Source organism: Maudiozyma barnettii, assembly GCF_903064755.1.
Source record: "Maudiozyma barnettii strain CLIB 1767 genome assembly, contig: KABA2_03, whole genome shotgun sequence".
NCBI lineage: Eukaryota > Fungi > Ascomycota > Saccharomycetes > Saccharomycetales > Saccharomycetaceae > Maudiozyma > Maudiozyma barnettii.
The window spans coordinates 785,661-803,573 of record NW_024545240.1 but is presented as its reverse complement, the minus strand read 5'-3'; the positions used below and the strand labels follow the sequence as shown (position 1 = coordinate 803,573).

The 17,913-nt window shown below is 32.5% G+C and overlaps 8 protein-coding genes across 8 annotated transcripts; 4 read left to right on the top strand and 4 right to left on the bottom strand.

Annotated features, from left to right (window-relative positions):
• Window positions 1-296: 296 nt before the first annotated feature.
• On the top strand, window positions 297-1,529 carry GAB1 (GPI-anchor transamidase subunit GAB1; the record flags this gene model as incomplete). Its single annotated transcript, XM_041549822.1, has 1 exon — window positions 297-1,529. The coding sequence occupies one exon, from the start codon at window positions 297-299 to the stop codon at window positions 1,527-1,529; it is 1,233 nt and encodes a 410-aa protein (XP_041405756.1).
• Window positions 1,530-1,853: 324 nt separating this feature from the next.
• Window positions 1,854-2,283, top strand: SMX3 (mRNA splicing protein SMX3; the record flags this gene model as incomplete). Its single annotated transcript, XM_041549821.1, has 2 exons — window positions 1,854-1,862; window positions 2,044-2,283. The coding sequence occupies 2 exons, from the start codon at window positions 1,854-1,856 to the stop codon at window positions 2,281-2,283; spliced, it is 249 nt and encodes an 82-aa protein (XP_041405755.1).
• Window positions 2,284-2,849: 566 nt separating this feature from the next.
• On the top strand, window positions 2,850-3,647 carry DPM1 (dolichyl-phosphate beta-D-mannosyltransferase; the record flags this gene model as incomplete). The annotated part of the gene is made up of 1 exon (XM_041549820.1): window positions 2,850-3,647. One exon carries the CDS (start codon window positions 2,850-2,852, stop codon window positions 3,645-3,647), a length of 798 nt encoding a protein of 265 aa, XP_041405754.1.
• Window positions 3,648-4,243: 596 nt separating this feature from the next.
• On the bottom strand, window positions 4,244-5,338 carry YGP1 (Ygp1p; the record flags this gene model as incomplete). Its single annotated transcript, XM_041549819.1, has 1 exon — window positions 4,244-5,338. One exon carries the CDS (start codon window positions 5,336-5,338, stop codon window positions 4,244-4,246), a length of 1,095 nt encoding a protein of 364 aa, XP_041405753.1.
• Window positions 5,339-8,598: 3,260 nt separating this feature from the next.
• On the bottom strand, window positions 8,599-10,902 carry CBK1 (serine/threonine protein kinase CBK1; the record flags this gene model as incomplete). Its single annotated transcript, XM_041549818.1, has 1 exon — window positions 8,599-10,902. The coding sequence occupies one exon, from the start codon at window positions 10,900-10,902 to the stop codon at window positions 8,599-8,601; it is 2,304 nt and encodes a 767-aa protein (XP_041405752.1).
• A 670-nt stretch (window positions 10,903-11,572) lies between these two features.
• RPL42A (60S ribosomal protein eL42) lies at window positions 11,573-12,652 on the bottom strand (the record flags this gene model as incomplete). The annotated part of the gene is made up of 2 exons (XM_041549817.1): window positions 11,573-11,889; window positions 12,649-12,652. The coding sequence occupies 2 exons, from the start codon at window positions 12,650-12,652 to the stop codon at window positions 11,573-11,575; spliced, it is 321 nt and encodes a 106-aa protein (XP_041405751.1).
• An 871-nt stretch (window positions 12,653-13,523) lies between these two features.
• KABA2_03S08052 (uncharacterized protein) lies at window positions 13,524-13,874 on the bottom strand (the record flags this gene model as incomplete). The annotated part of the gene is made up of 1 exon (XM_041549816.1): window positions 13,524-13,874. The coding sequence occupies one exon, from the start codon at window positions 13,872-13,874 to the stop codon at window positions 13,524-13,526; it is 351 nt and encodes a 116-aa protein (XP_041405750.1).
• Window positions 13,875-14,295: 421 nt separating this feature from the next.
• RIA1 (GTPase RIA1) lies at window positions 14,296-17,628 on the top strand (the record flags this gene model as incomplete). Its single annotated transcript, XM_041549815.1, has 1 exon — window positions 14,296-17,628. One exon carries the CDS (start codon window positions 14,296-14,298, stop codon window positions 17,626-17,628), a length of 3,333 nt encoding a protein of 1,110 aa, XP_041405749.1.
• Between the last annotated feature and the right edge of the window lie 285 nt (window positions 17,629-17,913).

Genomic DNA, 17,913 nt, shown 5'->3' with positions numbered 1-17,913 from the left:
ACTATCGAATTTTGTTTTGTGCGGAATTCTCAATTTTCGAAATAAAAAAAATATATAACACGGTGGTGTATTGTTGCATGTCGTGCTACATGATGTTTCTGATCAATGAACTTTAATTTTGTCACGAAAGTTGATGTTTCTCTCTTTGATATCTTTGAGATGATCGATTTGTTCATTATTTCTTTAATTTAAGGGTATTACGTAGTCATTGATGTATACTTCAATTGAACTTTATAACCCACATAGTCTAATGAAACAATTCAAATAAAGAATTAAACACAAAACATATAATTCAGATGGCACTTAATTCTGTGACAATATGTGCAATATGTGCAACTCTACGTCTGTTGGGTCTATGGATTTTCCCTTCCCTTGGGGGTCTTCTCGATAAGAGCGTCGAATTCTCTACGCCAGTGACGTCATACAGATCTTTAAAGGAGGCACTTGTATTAGGTATGGGATCGGCCAACACAATTACATTCGATAATGGATACTACAATGGAGGTGTGGTACATCACCCCCCATTACTGTTACAAGCGTTACAAGGGATTCCAATTTCATACCACGAATATCTATTTATATTCTTTGATTGTCTAATATTGATGCAATTTATTAAATTGACTGCACAAGTTAAAAGACAGAACAAATTGTTTGTTAATATTCCAACATGGTTACCAGCATTGATATATGCAATTAATCCCTTAAGTTTATTGAGTTGTTTGAGTAAATCATCAGTTATATTTACTAATTGGTGTATAATAAACGCCGTTGTACAGGCCATGAATGGAAACATTCCAATAACAGCACTTTTCGTAGCACTCTCTGGTTATTTATCGTTATATCCAATCCTTTTAATATTCCCATTGGTAAATTTAGTAAATTTAAACTCATCCAGATCTCAAAGGGTTAACCATACTATCAGATTGACACTTTATGCCATTTATTACTGTGTATTCTTGATTTTCATCTCATATAAAATTAATGGTAATAATTGGAATTTCCTGAGAGCAAATTATATGGTTTTCTTAAATTTTGAAATAGTGACTCCAAACCTTGGTATATGGTGGTATTTCTTTATTGAAATGTTTACAGAATTTATTCCATTTTTCAAAGGTGCATTTGGTCTATTTCTTTTCTCGTTTGTAATCCCACTAACTATCAGATTCTGTGGTCAACCTTTCTATGTGTCGATTGTCATACTTGGATGGTTAATCCTAACTAAGCCATATCCAGTCCTTGGAGATTATGGTTTCTGGTTCTCATTCTTAGCTTACTTTGTTCCAGTTGCAGGATATATGCGTTACAAAGTGTTCGCAATGTTACTATTTATACATGGGATCATGCTATCGCCAATCTTCTATCACTTATGGATTGGGTCAGGCTCTGGTAACAGTAACTTCTTCTATGCTGTCTCTTTAGTCAATGCTCTGGCGATAGGTACTATTCTTTCAGATTTAATCTGGGCTATGCTCAGACACGAGTATGATGGAGAAACGCCCAATTATGATGTTAAACTGGCGCAAGTTTAGCATATATATAATGTCTACGTCTATATATGTATATGAATTTATTTATGTATAAATTTGTAACGTTAGCCGCCTAGCTTATCTTACATATACTTTAATATTAAGATTGTTACCCTCTAGCAATTTTGTTTAACTTTTACTACGCTCGCAGTCCGTTGTATTCTGACAACTTTCGTATCATTTTCAAAATAAATTTGAATATTACATAGAAAAGAACGGTAACAGGAACAAGTGGTTGAAACATATATATATACCATTGAAGGTAGACTCAGAGTATTCAAATATTCAAGAATAGTGATCAGTTCAACATAACAGTAAATTGAAATTATGTCAGATGTATGTATCCAATTTGTCCCATTTTTATGACTTGCCATAAAACCAAGTCGTCACAGAGAAGTATGAAACTTCTTTCGAGATACAATATGATATATTTACTAACAGATATATTACGATGTGATGTAATGAGATGAGAAATTATATCTTATCACCTTGACATTATCTTTTTTCTGTATTACAGTTTGTACCGGTGAACCCAAAACCATTTTTGAGAGATCTAATAGATAAGCGTGTTGTGGTGACGCTGAAGTTTAACAATACCAAGTATAAGGGAACTTTGGTATCTTCTGATAACTATTTTAACGTGCAATTAAAGGACACTGAGGAATTCGTTAATGACAAATCTGCAGGTAAGATTGGAGAAGTGTTTATTAGATGTAATAACGTTCTGTGGATAGGGCAAGACTTAGACGCCAAATAGAGCTCTTAGAATGAATTTTAAGAAGAAGAAAGGAAAGAGTATCATGTCGGTACTAGTCAATGAGGATACTTGTTGTTTTCGAATGCAGTCTCATACTGAGTTCATTTGCTCGCATAGCTCACAAATGTACTTGCGTGGGCAGGATCTTAACGATAGAGTATACGACCAAGAAAGAGAAACCCTCATATAGGGTCTGAATAATAACAGAGTAATCCTCATTCTTCTAAAAGTATATATATATATATATATAATTTTACCCATCTATCTATAAATTCAAAGAATTCACCATTTTAGTTTCTGTTCCTTGCAGTAATTATAGATGGAGGATTGAAAAAAAAAATTATATAATATTAAGACGCGTGCGAAACTTTTGCAACGTTGTCACAATTTTAAAAAAATATTTCAATTAAAGAATTATATAAACAATGAACTTACGTGGTTAGATCTTACAGTATTTATGATTTACAAAGGAATTATTCTTTTTTCTTAATTCTTTTATAGTTTTTTCAATTATATCTTGATCTGCATTCCACAACAAAAATATTTCATAACATATTTAATATAAAATGTCTGTAACTCAATCTGTTATTGTTCCTGCTTATAAGGAAAAGCTAAACATTAAACCTTTAACCACTAGACTGTTTGCTGCCTTAGGAAACGATGGTGCTAAAACTACAGAATTGATTTTTGTTGATGATAACTCTCAAGATGGTTCCGTTGACGAAGTTGAAGAACTAAAAAAGGAAGGTTACAATGTTAGAATCATTGTCAGAACAACCGAACGTGGTCTATCTTCTGCCGTTTTAAGAGGTTTCTATGAAGCTGAAGGTGATTACCTTATCTGTATGGATGCTGATTTGCAACATCCTCCAGAGAGTGTTCCATCTTTGTTTGACAACTTGAAGACACATCCATTCGTCATAGGTACCAGATACGCACCAGGTGTCGGTATTGACAAGGATTGGCCATTATACCGTAGAGTCATTTCTTCTACCGCTAGAATGATGGCTAGACCATTGACTACTGCTTCTGATCCAATGAGTGGGTTCTTCGGTTTGCAAAAGAAGTACCTAATTGAGGCTAAGGATGGTGACATTGACTCCAAGGGTTTCAAGATTGCTTTGGAATTGTTGGCCAAATTACCATTACCAGCTGACAAACCAATTGGTGAAATTCCATTCTCTTTTGGTGTTAGAACCGAAGGTGAATCTAAATTATCTGGTAAGGTCATCATTCAATACTTGGAACAATTAAAGGAACTGTATGTTTTCAAGTTTGGTGCTAATAATTTGGTCTTATTCCTATTATTCTCCATCATTTTAGTTCTTTACATCCTTTACCAATTTTACTCTTTGCTATTTTGAATTGCATACCGCATGATTGTACTGTGTGTACTTATATAGGATATGTGTTTGTAATAGTTTTTTCTAGTTTTATGTATATGTTCGCAATAAATTAATAATAATAATAATGAATCTTTTGAATAATAAAAAGAATTTTTAAAGTACAGTAAAAATAAAATTAATTATTAATTATGTATATAATATATAATAAAATGCCAAATAAGGCATTATTTTTGATTTTATAATGTATAAGTATATACCTGTGAAGACAAAAGAGATTTCCACAGAACAAGTACAATATGATGATAAAAAAATGAAAACACTCTAATTATGCATCAAAGGATATTATAATAATGAAACTTGTACTACTGTTCTTGAAAGCTCACTTAGGAATGAATGATAAAAACTAGAAAAGAAGATTTAAGAACAAAATGATCTCTCGTTATATTAAACCACAACTAATATTATTAAGTTGAAGTTAATTGGGAATAATGAAATTAGTGAATTAAAGAAGGTAAGTGAATAAAATTTGAAGTAAAACTTAGAAAATTAATATTGGAACTGGGTATTAAAATAAAAGATTATCGTACCAATACTTATTTTGTCATTTCTCACTCTTAGTTCAATAATTTAGCAACAGAGGCAGCGTCAGCAACATCGTTGGCAATAGCAATACCTAGGAAGACTTGAGCCTTAACTGGGGTCAAACAACTACCAGCAATAGCACCCTTTGGAACATCACCAGCAGTGACGACGTTTAATGGAGAGGTTTCGGTGTAAACAACTGGGATACTTTCAGAAGCCAATTGAGAAGTAGAAGAGTTAGTTGAAGCACCAGAGGAGATGACAACTAGACCAGAGATGGTAGAAGCAACAGAGTTGATTAAGTCTTCACTGTAACCACCATCGTACACAATTGGAACAACTGGAGTAATAAGAGAGTATTCTAGAGGATTAGTGTTGGTGAAGTTAGTGTAGGTAGTTCTCAAACCAGAATTTTCAGAAATGAAGGCTGGTAGAGATGGTTCAAAGAACCAAGTAATGACATCTTCATCATTAATGGTACCGACTGGAATGGAAGAAGCAGATTGGTCTAGAGATGGAGAGAAAATACCAGAGTAAATAACACCATCGACATCGACAACTAGAGCACCTCTGTTAGCGGCACCAGTGTCGTTAGCGACTAGGTAAGCTTGATCGGCATTAGTACCGACAACAACTGGAGCACAGGAGTCGAAGACAACAGCAGCAAAGAAACCTAGAGCTTCTAAGTTGTTTTGAGTAGTGACAATAACACTACCCTTGGTGTTGTTATAACCTAGAGTAGAGTTAACAGCAATGGCAACATCATACAATTGGGTGATGTTTAGAGTACTAGTTTCGTTTAATACATTAGTACAGTTAGAGGCACTCATAGTAGAGTTGTCTAGGGTGACATGACCACCAGTAACATAAATTTGAACAGTTTCTTGCAATTCAACAGTAGTACTGTTGTTACGGGTAGTGTTAGTGAAAATACTGGAGTTAGCGAAACTTGTGAAGTTAGAAATGTTGAATAAACTAGTAAAGTTTGAGGCATTGGCAATCACTGGAGTAGAAGTAGTGGAGGCTGCTTTGGCGGAGTGCTTCTTTTTGTTTAAAAAGTCGATTGGAGAGGCATCGACAACGGATGTGGCGGCTAGTAAGGCGGTTAGAGCAACACTGAACTTCATTGTTAAATATATATAATAGTAGTGGTGGTTGGTTGTGATATATGTTTAATAAAGAATTAATATTAAAAATAAAAAGAAAGACTGATAGTAATTACAAAAGACGTAAATAAATTAAGAAGGAAGTATAACTAAAAGAAATACAATTTGTACAGGTAAGAGAGTATACCTATATATATGAATAAAATTTCCAATTAAACAATTTTTTAATTTTCCAATAACTGAGTAAAATAAACAAATAATAAGAACAATTAATTTAAGGGATTTATTAAAAATTCCTCAATTAATTAACGGTAGAAGGTAAGGACGAAAACTAAGTATAACCTCATCGTTTCAATCAAATGATGTCTATTGGCAAAAAGTAGATTTTAAAGAGTCCCTCAGAAACATTATTACTGTATATAGATTAAAGCAAATAAAAAGTTAAAGTGGGCTGAAATGACAGAGAAAATTAAGCATTTAATAGTTTCAAGGAAATCTCCTAAACAAGTATCGAATCAGAATAAAAGAAAAAGAATGGTGTTATAATAAGTTATTTGAAAGAGTAAGAAATACTTTTTTACTAAGGAAAGAAAGAGGTGTGGGGATAACCTTAGCTTATCATAACAAATAATTATTACTAAATTCGTATAAATTGTATACAAATTGAGTTCCTAGAAGGAACGACAACAAAATAAATAATAAATTAAAATTTTAACAGGGACTTAAATTCGTAATTGAAAAGGGGGAAGAGAAGATAGAAAGGTTTACATCACATGGACATAAAACAATAAGAGCAATAAAGGTCAAGTAAACCTTTATAAACGTTACCAAATCTCGGAGAACGGAACAGTATACAAGATGAAAGTTGGTAGAATAAACGTATTGAATACGAACCGAGGCGAAGGATGCTACTGTTAAAAATGACAGCGATCTTAATCATCTTTTAATTTGAACTTTCTTTAACAGTTCCAAACAATAAGGATATAATGTACGCAAAATCGTTAGAAAATCTTGTCCCTTCCATTATGAATTAATAATTCGATTATCATTCGGAAGACAAAACAAAACCCCTGTCACATGTTGTAACTAAAAAATGATGAATCGAAAGATGAAGTAGGCTTTGCATCATTTTAGGAAGAAACTATTAACCTCTCAAACTCAAAAGAGCAAGAGAAAGAAAGTTCAAGTTATGTGCAAAGTTGCATTTTAATCCCTCTATGTCAACTGTTTTAATGTAAAAGAGTATTGGTATAGGAATCATTCATTGCATATGAATTAAGGATGTACTACCATTCATTGCTCATCGGAATAAAATTCTATTAGTTTGTTAGCTACTTTATTTACTGGCGGATTATTTTTCTTAGTGAAAATTATATTTTCAATTTGCGGTAAAAACAAAAGAAAAAAGAACAGAGATTTCCTATTGTGGTAATCATAATAATAATATCAGTAATTGTACGACGTTTCTTAAAAAAGTGGTCAAGATAATTAATAAATTCAGCCCGGGAAAATATATATGTGGAATAGAAACTCCACAGTAAGAAAATACTAAGGTCCTTATAAAAAAATTAAAAGATCAAATTATAAGTCTCCCCTAATTACTGTTCCGAATTAGGAAATCTCAAGTAACAAAAGAGTATAAGACAGACAAAATCAGGAGGAAGCGCTCCCTAAATTGGAAATTGAGTAAGATACTTTAGGCAACGAATAACTATTTACGGACTGTTTACAATTTCCCAGTACGTTCTCTGTGTCCTCAAAAACCGAAGACAAACAATTCCCCGCATAAAAAAAAATATTTATTTTTTTTGTTTATTTTTCAAATTTATAATTGAGTTAATTTTTGAAGCTATTTTCTCATTTTCTGTTTCTAATTCATCAGGTCGGACAGAAATAATATAAATGAAATAATTGTATTATCTATTATCCATTGATGTGCAAGATTGCAATAACAAAAATATGTATATATTATCTTACAGACAATAAAGAAGTTGAAGTTATTGTTAATATAAGTGTACGAATTATTTATATTTTTGTTAGTCTTGATCTTTAAAAGATACTTACACTCTTACTGCCGGGAATATTATATCTATATAGTAGATAGACTCTTATTTAATAAATTTCAAGTATAACAACAATTATTAGTTTAATTTGTTAGTAGTGCTTAACTAAGGGTATTCGTAATCAAAATTTAAAATTTTATGGATTCTTAAAAATTGGTCTGTTTGATTAATCAAGAACCTCTCTTGCAAGTTGTAATTACTTTTACAAAGTAATTATTTAATAAATTAGTATTATAGGATGTTTTAATATCTGGTGAATTTCATAGAGCCATTACTATAATCTGGTCTTATTTCAACCCCTATTCTTTTCTTTTCAGATGTTCCTTGACTTAATAGATGAACGGTAAAGATAAAACGACGGTTGGTAAATTAATATATGTAGTACGAGAACCTAAAAACGAAAAAGTAAGAAAAGGCCTACAGAAATGACAGCAAAACTTTACAGATATCTGAAACTCCTTAGAAGTACAAGTGAGAGTTACGTAATATCATTATTGATATATCAGTATCTTTTGTTCGTAGTACTTTTGAGTTCTTGACACATGTTGAAGAAAATATTCTTTGGGACGAAATTTGGGTTTACCTATATCTCTTTATTGCAGTAATTGTAGCATTTTTCGGTTTAGCTAACTATTTTATTTTATTTTAATTCCCTTGAAGATTGTTGGTAGTACTACTTCTTTAGGTACTTTCTTCATTCATTGATATATATCCTTTAAAATCTTATTTGATTCTAAGGGGGGAGTGGGGAGGAGAGGACCCTTACATGTAATGGATGTCAATAAAACATATATACGTTAGTAATTATTAAGTAGGTTACGTTTATTAGTATTTCTTCAAGCAGGGAATTTCAGATCTTATATTTTTGAAAATATATATCACAGAGATCATGATAAGATTATTAACATACACTTTCTATTATATGATATTACATAACTATTATATACTTGAAGGCTGTAAGAAAGCACATCTTTTTAACACTTTGCTTTTTATTAATTATAATAATATTGTTTCCATGGATCTTATTTAGTCTTACAATGTTTGTTTTTTTCCCACCCTTTATTTAACATTTTGTTCTTAATTAGAATGATTTATTTTATTTAAGTAAATGATTGACCGAAGTTTTGATAGAATAAAGAAAGAAAAAAAGAAACTTTTACATATTGTTTTGATATTATATTATTATAGTTTTTCGAACAGTTTAAATATATAGATATATTAAAGAGCATTTTTTCTTGTTAAGTAATCAAATCTAGAATAGGTGTACCCAATAAATGGTAAGTCCTCCTTAATTGGAGCATTATTATTACCTTGTTTCATCATTTGTTCCCTTTGTAACGCAGCTTGAGCCATTGCTGGTGAATCTGGTACATTTTCTAATTCATCTGTTGGGAAGAATCTAGTGTCTGTAATAGAACTCAATTTTGGAATGTATGGTGCTTCAACTTGTCTAATTGAATTCCAATCAACACCACGGAAGAATGGATGACTTTTGATCTCATCTGCACCACCATGTCTACCTAGTCTTTGATCTGCATGTGTTAATAAACGACGAATCAAATCCTCAGCTTCATAAGAGATATGAATATCATCAGGAAATTGTAACGTTTGTTCAAAATTCATAATCTTACGATATGTCTCCTGAGGTGTCTCAGAACAGAACGGTGGCCACCCAATTAAACATTCATACATGATAGTACCCAACGACCACCAATCACACTCCTGTCCATAACCTTGGTATAAGAAAATTTCAGGTGCAATATAATCAGGCGTCCCAACAGTTGAGTATGCCATCAAACGTCTCGATTTACGCCACGTTTGGATTTGTTGTCTGCTAGACATGGTCAAGTTGATAGAATCAACAACCATTGTTTGCCTATTACTCTTGTTATCTGCTCCATTGTTTTCACCAGGTTGCCCAGGTTTAGTTAAACCAGTGGAAGCACCCGCGCCTTGTGGTTTTGTTTCATCTTGTTGTAACAATTTCTTGTAATAGTTAGAGTCATGAGTCTTATGAAAACCAGTTGATAAACCAAAATCAGAAAGTTTAATATGTCCTCTAATATCAATCAAAATATTATCAGGCTTGATATCTCTATGGATGAACCCCAGCTTATGAACGGTTTCTATCGCAAGAATACATTCAGCCATATAAAATCTGGTAACATCTTCTGTAAATAACTGCCATCTGATTAACATAGTCATTAAATCACCACCTGGTAAAAATTCCATGATCAGATATAAATATTGAGGATCCTGGAAAGAATAGTATAGCGAAACAATCCATGGAGAATCTGTACCAGCAAGAACGTCTCTTTCTGCCTTTACATGAGCCAATTGATCCTTTTTGTACATCTCAGATTTTAAAAGTGTTTTCATGGCATATATCTTACCCGTATCCCGCTTCTGCACAAGACGAACTTCACCAAATGCACCTTTACCAATAACTTTGACAGTCTGAAAATCTTCTAGAGATAATCTGGTTCTCCTTAATCTTAAAAATTGAGATTCTTTCTTCCCTAGAGATGTTAGTTGTCTGTTCTTTCTCTCTTCTGACCAGTCATGGGAATTTAAACCAGCTTCAAGTTCGACACGTCTCTCATTACGTTCAATGGCATATTTGACAGAAGATTGATAGAAATTCTCAATTTTTAATTTAACAGCTGCTGCTTTATCTTGAGTAGATTTAGATAGTAAATCGGGTCGTCTTTCAAAATACATGTAGTTTCCGTTAGGTTGCCCCTGTTTTTCATTATATTGACCTTGTTGTTGCATTTGCTGTTGTTGTTGCATTTGCTGTTGCTGCTGAATTTGCTGGGGTTGTATTTGTTGCTGTTGAACTGGTATATTTTTCACACTTCTGACAGGACTATTTTGTTGAGGTGATTGCGAATGAGAATGTTCTTCATTATATAAGAATTGTGGTTGTTGTTGATATTGATTACTATGAATACTTGTATTGCTTTGTAAGTTTGGTTGTCCATAATCAGAATCATTTGAATAAACACTTGGAGAGAATGGAGCTGCCGGCTGATCCATAATAACACCATTATTAACATTATTATTTATATTGGAATTGTATTGGTTCATATTGCTTATGCTACCATTACTACCTCCGTTATTTTGTACCATACTATTTGAATTGTTGTTATGTTTGTAGAGATTAGCCATGGCAGGTGGTGGTGTATTTGTAATTTGGTTCGGTATCACGTAATTGTTTTGATGTGTTGGTGTAGATGGGAAATTCAACGAAGGAACATCAGTGAACCCTCCGTTATGCATCAGGTTATTATTATTATTATTATTATTAATATTATTACTGTTTTGTCTGTCTATATCATCTTGTAAGGATTGATGCGAGCCTTGCTGTCTCATGTAATTATTACTAAAATTAGCTGCAGGTGGTCTTGGCATTTGTTGATTTTGATCCATATTTTGCATTTGGTTTTGTTGTTGGTAATTCATTTGCTGCTGTTGAAAATTACTCCCTTGGGAGCCAAAACCATTATTATTATTAAACATAGTCAAGTCACTTTATATTTCTCAATTGAAAGTGTTGATATTCTTAATCAAATATACGCGATTAAATCACCCTCTATTAAGCAAAATAGACAATAAATAAATTCCTAAAAGAAATAAAACGGGGAGGGAGTTCTCTATAAATAATAACTTAATAAACTGATCAAATAAAGACGCGTTCACAATAACAGCACCTCTCGTGTATATCAGTATATATATGTATATATATATATATAATAACTTTTCAATTTAATAAAAATTATTCTTTATATTTGGTGATCTATTATTTTCTATAGATTATTTTTGATCTGGAAATTGTATCGCTTATGTTTTTTTTTCCCTCTCTCTTTCTCTTTCTTCCTTTTCTATCTCCTTCGCTCTCAGTGAAGAAAGAGATCAGGGAAAAAGTACAGAACAATCTGTAGATATAATCAATCATAAAATATTTGATCTCATACTAAGTATAATGCATTGTTCGATATAACATTGAGCATTCACGACAAGGTTTTGTGTTTATATACGTAGAAACCATGATAGTTAAACTGTTTGATTAATTGAAATTTTAGTATTTATTATTATTAAATGTTTAATACATACTGACAATAAAAAACGTTAATGGAGAGTTAAAAATGATTAAAAATAAAAGATATATAACATAATTTCTTTCCAAAGTTTAAAATTGTAGAGCAGCACCCTTTTGCTTTCTTTCACCACCAAGTTCGAAGTGCTTACATCTCTTTAGGACTAATTGGGCCTTAGTCTTACAAGCGACACATTCCAATCTTAGAACAACCTTCTTGGTAGTCTTAGCCTTCTTGTGGAAAACAGGCTTGGTTTGACCACCGAAACCAGATTGTTTACGGTCATAACGTCTCTTACCTTGAGCGAACAAGGAAGCCTTACCGGCCTTGTATTGAGTAACCTTGTGTTGGGTGTGCTTACGACAGTTCTTACCCTTACAGTAGGTCTTTCTAGTCTTTGGAACGTTAACTGTTATGAAATAAAAATATATGTTATAATTTGATATGCATCAATCTTTAAATTGACGATTCGAAAGAAATTATAACAAATTTTGCATTGTTAGTAAAATAGAACAATTATTTGCTTTGTTGGAGTTAGAAAATAAATTTGATAGTTTATATTTGAGTTTTGAAAATTGTGAAGATGTAATGATATTGGGGAATTCTTTCAATTTAAGTTCGAAAATGTTTAAAATCAATATTATGAAATATTAAAAATTGTAAATTGGTTCTTCTTAGTTTTGTAATGGGGAATTAAAATTTCTCACACTTTTAAAACACAAATCCATAGATCATATAAATGTATTCATGATAGACAAAAAATTTATTGGATTGTAACATCTCTGTATTGATAAATGATGGTACATATATTTCAGAATGTGGTATATTAACACGATCAACAAGAATATTTCATTGTCATATTGATCTTAGTTCGAATAGTGACTCTTTACAACAATATTATTAATCAGTACTTGGTTAAGTCCCATGCTTTCGTTTATTCCGTTCCATAAAAGTATTCAATTATCTAATAAATCATCTCATCTCATACCTTTCAAAAAAATTCTCAAAAAATTAATAAAATTTCGACTCTAATGACCTCAAGGTATCATTCCCCGTTTAACATTAGTTCTTATTCTCATTTTGTTCATATATCTCTCTTTCTTCCATATTTATCAATTTTATAACTCTATATTATCAAATTTATAATTATTTTCATGTTGTAACATACCCATTGTGCCTGTTTGATTAGTTTGTATTGGTTTCTTTAACAAGAATTAATATTAACTTCTAATAAATACATCTATTTCACATATATATGCTATTTGTATATTTAATTTACATATATTGAACAGATTGGCATCCTCCTAACCCCATGATGAGGTTTGCGTGGAAGGAAACGGTATACCTTACAGAGAATATCGGTTTAGCATATGGCAACTACCAAAAGTTTTCCAGGCAGAGATAAATTTTATTGAGTCTAACCTATCTAGCACAACAGCTAGTCCAATCTGGTTGGCTGAGCGTAGCCCAAAATTGAATATTGAAAGAATTTCAAAATGGTGAGTTGCACTTTTCTCTTTCTGTTCCCTTCATTTAGAAATTCAATGAAAAGTATATCTCTACTGCATATTCTCTGAATTGGAAGATATATCGCTGCACGTGATTGAAAAATATATGTTTAAAAAAAAGTTCACCGCGTCTTCAAAAGCTGAAAAATTAAAAATTATTCCGTAGAAAATAATTGTTCGCAGGTAAATGTAAGGTTGTCACATAATACTAATAGATGTACGGATGTTCAAAAGTAGCAGTCATAATAGTTTTTATTCTGTAAAAATTTTCCAACAAAAAAATCTTCAAGAAAAATGTGTTCAGCCGTTCCATTCATGAAAATATTTACATTTCTATCATTGCATCTGTTTGCTATTTCGATTTTGTTTTTGTTATTGGATGGAAGACATATCTATATGAGATTGTCATTAGGTTACTATATCATTCAATTATTAAAGTGGTATAGTTAATATCTAACACAGTGATATGGGGACCAGTCCGCAATAGTAGTTATGTTTAGCCGTATATATCGGAAACTTTTCTCTGTATCTTGGTCTATTTTGGATTCAAAGAGAGTCTCTGTTGGGCCACTTCTAAAATCTCTTTTTCATCTACATAAGCAATATTATCTATATTATGCTCTTGGTTGAATGGGTAATTACACTCATCTTTAGGACACATCACTAGAGAATAATTTTGTTGGATTAAAAATTTCTGTAAAGCAGTCTTGCAAATGGGACAATGTGAATAATCTTCAGGTTCTTTGTTAGTGTCATTTGAAACACTTTCCTCGAATGGTTCAGTTGTTTCAATATTCAAATTTAATTCATTTTCTTGAAGCTTTATTCTATCTTGTTCAGGTATGGGCTGTTCCGTTGTAATTTCTCTCTGTGCTGACATTACCATTTGTTATTTGATAGAAGATACGTATAAATGAAATTCGAGAGGTTGGCGATAAGTTAATTCTACAGTATATATGTTTCTAATTGATATACTTGGCTGATAGAGCACTTCCTGTTTTGTATGATGACAAGGTTTTCTAGATATATAATCATCGAAGTTATTATCTACATACCCGTAACTGAAATTTTTCATTTAACGTACATAGAGAATTTTAAGCTCATCGCGCTGTAGTTCGAAAAGTAGAAAAAATAAGGAGAATTTTATTACGGTATTATTGGGCTCCACAATAGTAACACTGGGTGGTATATCTCAATCAAGACAAAACTTTATATTAATTAAAACACGAATAACTCTAATAAAAACAGGGAAGAAACCAGTATAATAACGACATAATCATATTTAGTTTATTTAATTATATTGTAAAATGGTTAGAGTCGGTCCAGATACTTATAAACGATTACAAAATGATGCTTCCTGTATCAGGAATATATGTATAGTTGCACATGTGGATCATGGTAAAACATCACTTTCGGATTCTTTATTAGCATCAAACGGTATCATTTCGCAAAGACTGGCCGGTAAAATACGTTATTTAGATTCCAGACCAGATGAGCAAGTACGTGGTATTACAATGGAATCATCTGCTATTTCCTTGTATTTCAGAGTCTTACATAAGCAAGAAGGCACGGATGAGCCATTGGTCAATGAACATTTGATCAATTTAATTGATTCACCAGGTCATATTGATTTTTCAAGTGAGGTAAGTGCAGCATCTAGATTATGTGATGGTGCTGTAGTTCTTGTAGATGTAGTAGAAGGTGTGTGTTCTCAAACTATTACTGTATTGAGACAATGTTGGGTCGAGAAATTGAAACCAGTTTTGGTTTTAAACAAGATGGACAGACTAATTACAGAACTTCAAATGACTCCTCAGGAGACTTATCTCCATTTGAATAAGATAATAGAACAAGTTAATTCCGTCTTGGGTTCTTTCTTCGCTGGTGAAAGACAGTTAGATGATTATTCATGGAGAGAACAATTGAAAGAGAATGAAAACGCTGAATTTACTGAAAGAGATGATTCTGATATATATTTCCATCCTAAGAACAATAACGTTATCTTTGCATCAGCTGTTGATGGTTGGGGTTTCAATATTGGACAATTGGCAAAATTTTATGAGCAAAAGCTAGGTGCGAAAAGAGAAAATCTTCAAAAGGTTCTTTGGGGTGATTTCTATTTAGATCCAAAGACCAAAAAAATTATTAACAATAAAGGTTTGAAAGGAAGGAATTTGAAGCCATTGTTTACATCTTTAATTCTCGATAACATTTGGAAAATCTACGAAAATATTGTCATTGCAAGGGATGATGAAAAGATCAGCAAAATTACAGATACGTTAAACATAAAATTATTACCTCGTGACCTTAGGTCAAAGGATGACAAACAATTATTAAGGAACGTGATGGGACAATGGTTACCTGTCAGTACAGCTGTCCTACTGACTGTCATTGAAAAATTACCTTCTCCTGTAGAATCTCAAAAGAATAGATTAGATACTATCTTGAAGATAGATACTGATACTGAAAATGTTGATAAACATTTGCTAGACTCTATGAGCACTTGTGATAGAAATGGTCCAGCATGTGCATATGTCTCCAAAATTATTTCTATTCCAAGGGAAGAGCTACCTGTGATTGGATCTGCAGAAGTCTCGCCAGATCAAATTATGGAAAGAAGTAGAAAGGCTAGAGAAGAAGCCTTAAAAGCCGCTAAGAGAGCTGAAATGTTGGAAAATATGGGTAAATTGGATGTCAAGGGTACCGAGGCTGAGGATGAAGACCTTTATAAAAGAGCTAAGGATACTGTCATTACCCCAGATATTGGTGAGAAGAAGCAACCTGTACCAAAACTCAATGACACGTTTGAAATTGTAACAGAAGCGGCCCCAGCAATGAATATTGATCTTGGGTTTGAATACGAACAGGACGAGGATGAGGATGCTAATCTTGATGGCGACTTAGATTTTGTTCCAGCTGATATTGATCCTAATGATCCTTTGAGTGCTATGTTTGAGTACGAAGAAGAAAATCCATTAGATGACACTGGTGTTATGGATCCATTTGATTATGAAGATGAAAACGTTGAGGATTTATTTAATGAAAAAGATGAAGTATTAATCGGATTTTCAAGAATTTATAGCGGTTCACTTGAGGTAGGTCAAGAAATTTGTGTACTTGGTCCTAAGTATGACCCAAAGAATCCAACTGAGCATATTCAAACCACGACAATCACAAGCTTGTATCTATTTATGGGGAAAGAGTTGGTTCCATTAGACTACTGTCCAGCTGGTAATATTGTCGGTATTGGTGGTCTTGCAGGTAAGGTTCTGAAGAATGGTACATTGATAGAAAATGGGATTAATGGTGTTAATCTTGCTGGTGTGAATATCAACAGTACTCCTATTGTTCGTGTGGCAGTTGAACCTGCCAACCCAACGGAGATGGGCAAATTAGTAAGAGGTCTGAAATTACTTGACCAAGCAGATCCATGCGTGGAGGTATATATTTCAGACACTGGTGAGCACATTTTATGTACTGCAGGTGAACTACATCTGGAAAGATGTCTAAATGACTTACAGGACAGATTTGCTGGTGTTGAAGTCACACATTCTGAGCCTGCTATTCCATACAGAGAAACTTTCATATCAGAGAGTGATATGGGACCTCCAAAGAATAAAGTATTTGGAAGAGGTGTTGTAGAATCTTTGATAGGTAAGTATAAAATTAGATTAAGAACCATACCATTAGAGAATGACATCACAGTATTCTTAGATAGACATGAATCGTCGATCAGACATATATTTGGAAATAATGATGATGATTCTGTTCCGAAGACTATTGAAAGCACAATACTAGATAGATCAACTTTTGTGAGTAAATTGGAAGAGTTAATTTCCAAACAGGAAAATTTAGCAAACATATTCGGTGATAATTTGTCCAAAGTGGCTGCACTAGGTCCTAAAAGAGTTGGTTGTAACATCTTAGTATCTGAAAACAATTTGCTAGGAAGTCTGCTGAACAAAAGTAGTGGTAAATTTGAATTCTCAGATCCCATTATTAATGGTTTCCAAATATCGGTTAATGAGGGTCCTTTAGCTAAGGAACCAGTTCAAGGTATGGTTGTTGTAATGGAAGATATCCACGAAATGACGGTAGATGAAATTTCTGCTATAGCAGATGAGCATTATCAAATTGAAATACCAAATCTTTCTGGTAGATTTATCAACCATACGAAAGATCAAATTCATGAATCTTTCCTCGACTGGTCGCCAAGAATTATGTGGGCTATTTATACATGTGATATTCAAACATCCGTGGAAGTCCTTGGTAAAGTATATGCTGTGGTACAACAAAGACATGGTAAGATTGTTTCTGAAGAAATGAAAGAGGGTACTCCATTTTTCCAAATTGAAGCAGAGATTCCTGTGGTTGAAGCCTTCGGTTTGAGTGAAGACATAAGAAAGAAAACCTCGGGTGCTGCTCAACCACAGCTTGTGTTCTCAGGTTTTGAATGTATTGATATCGATCCATTCTGGGTTCCAACTACTGAAGAGGAGTTGGAAGAGCTTGGTGATACTGCTGATAAAGAAAATATTGCTCGTAGACATATGAACAATATTAGAAGACGTAAAGGTTTATTTGTCGATGAGAAGGTTATACAAAATGCTGAAAAGCAACGTACTTTAAAGAGAAATTAGTTTTTTAAAATCTCTATTTTTATACGTTTTTTTTTGTATATTCTGGTATACTATAAATATTACATAATTATATATATCTTCGATCTGTGGTTTACTATTTACTATTAATCAATCACGAAGCCAGGTTTCGCAACATGCTCTTGTATCATACACTTATGTTATGTTCTTTATGATGTATTGATGTATTAATTAATGTTAATAATAATTGAAAATTTTAAACGGTGCGAAATGAGGCAAAGAGTGAACGAAAACAAAACAGTAGCATACATAACACTTTAAAAACGA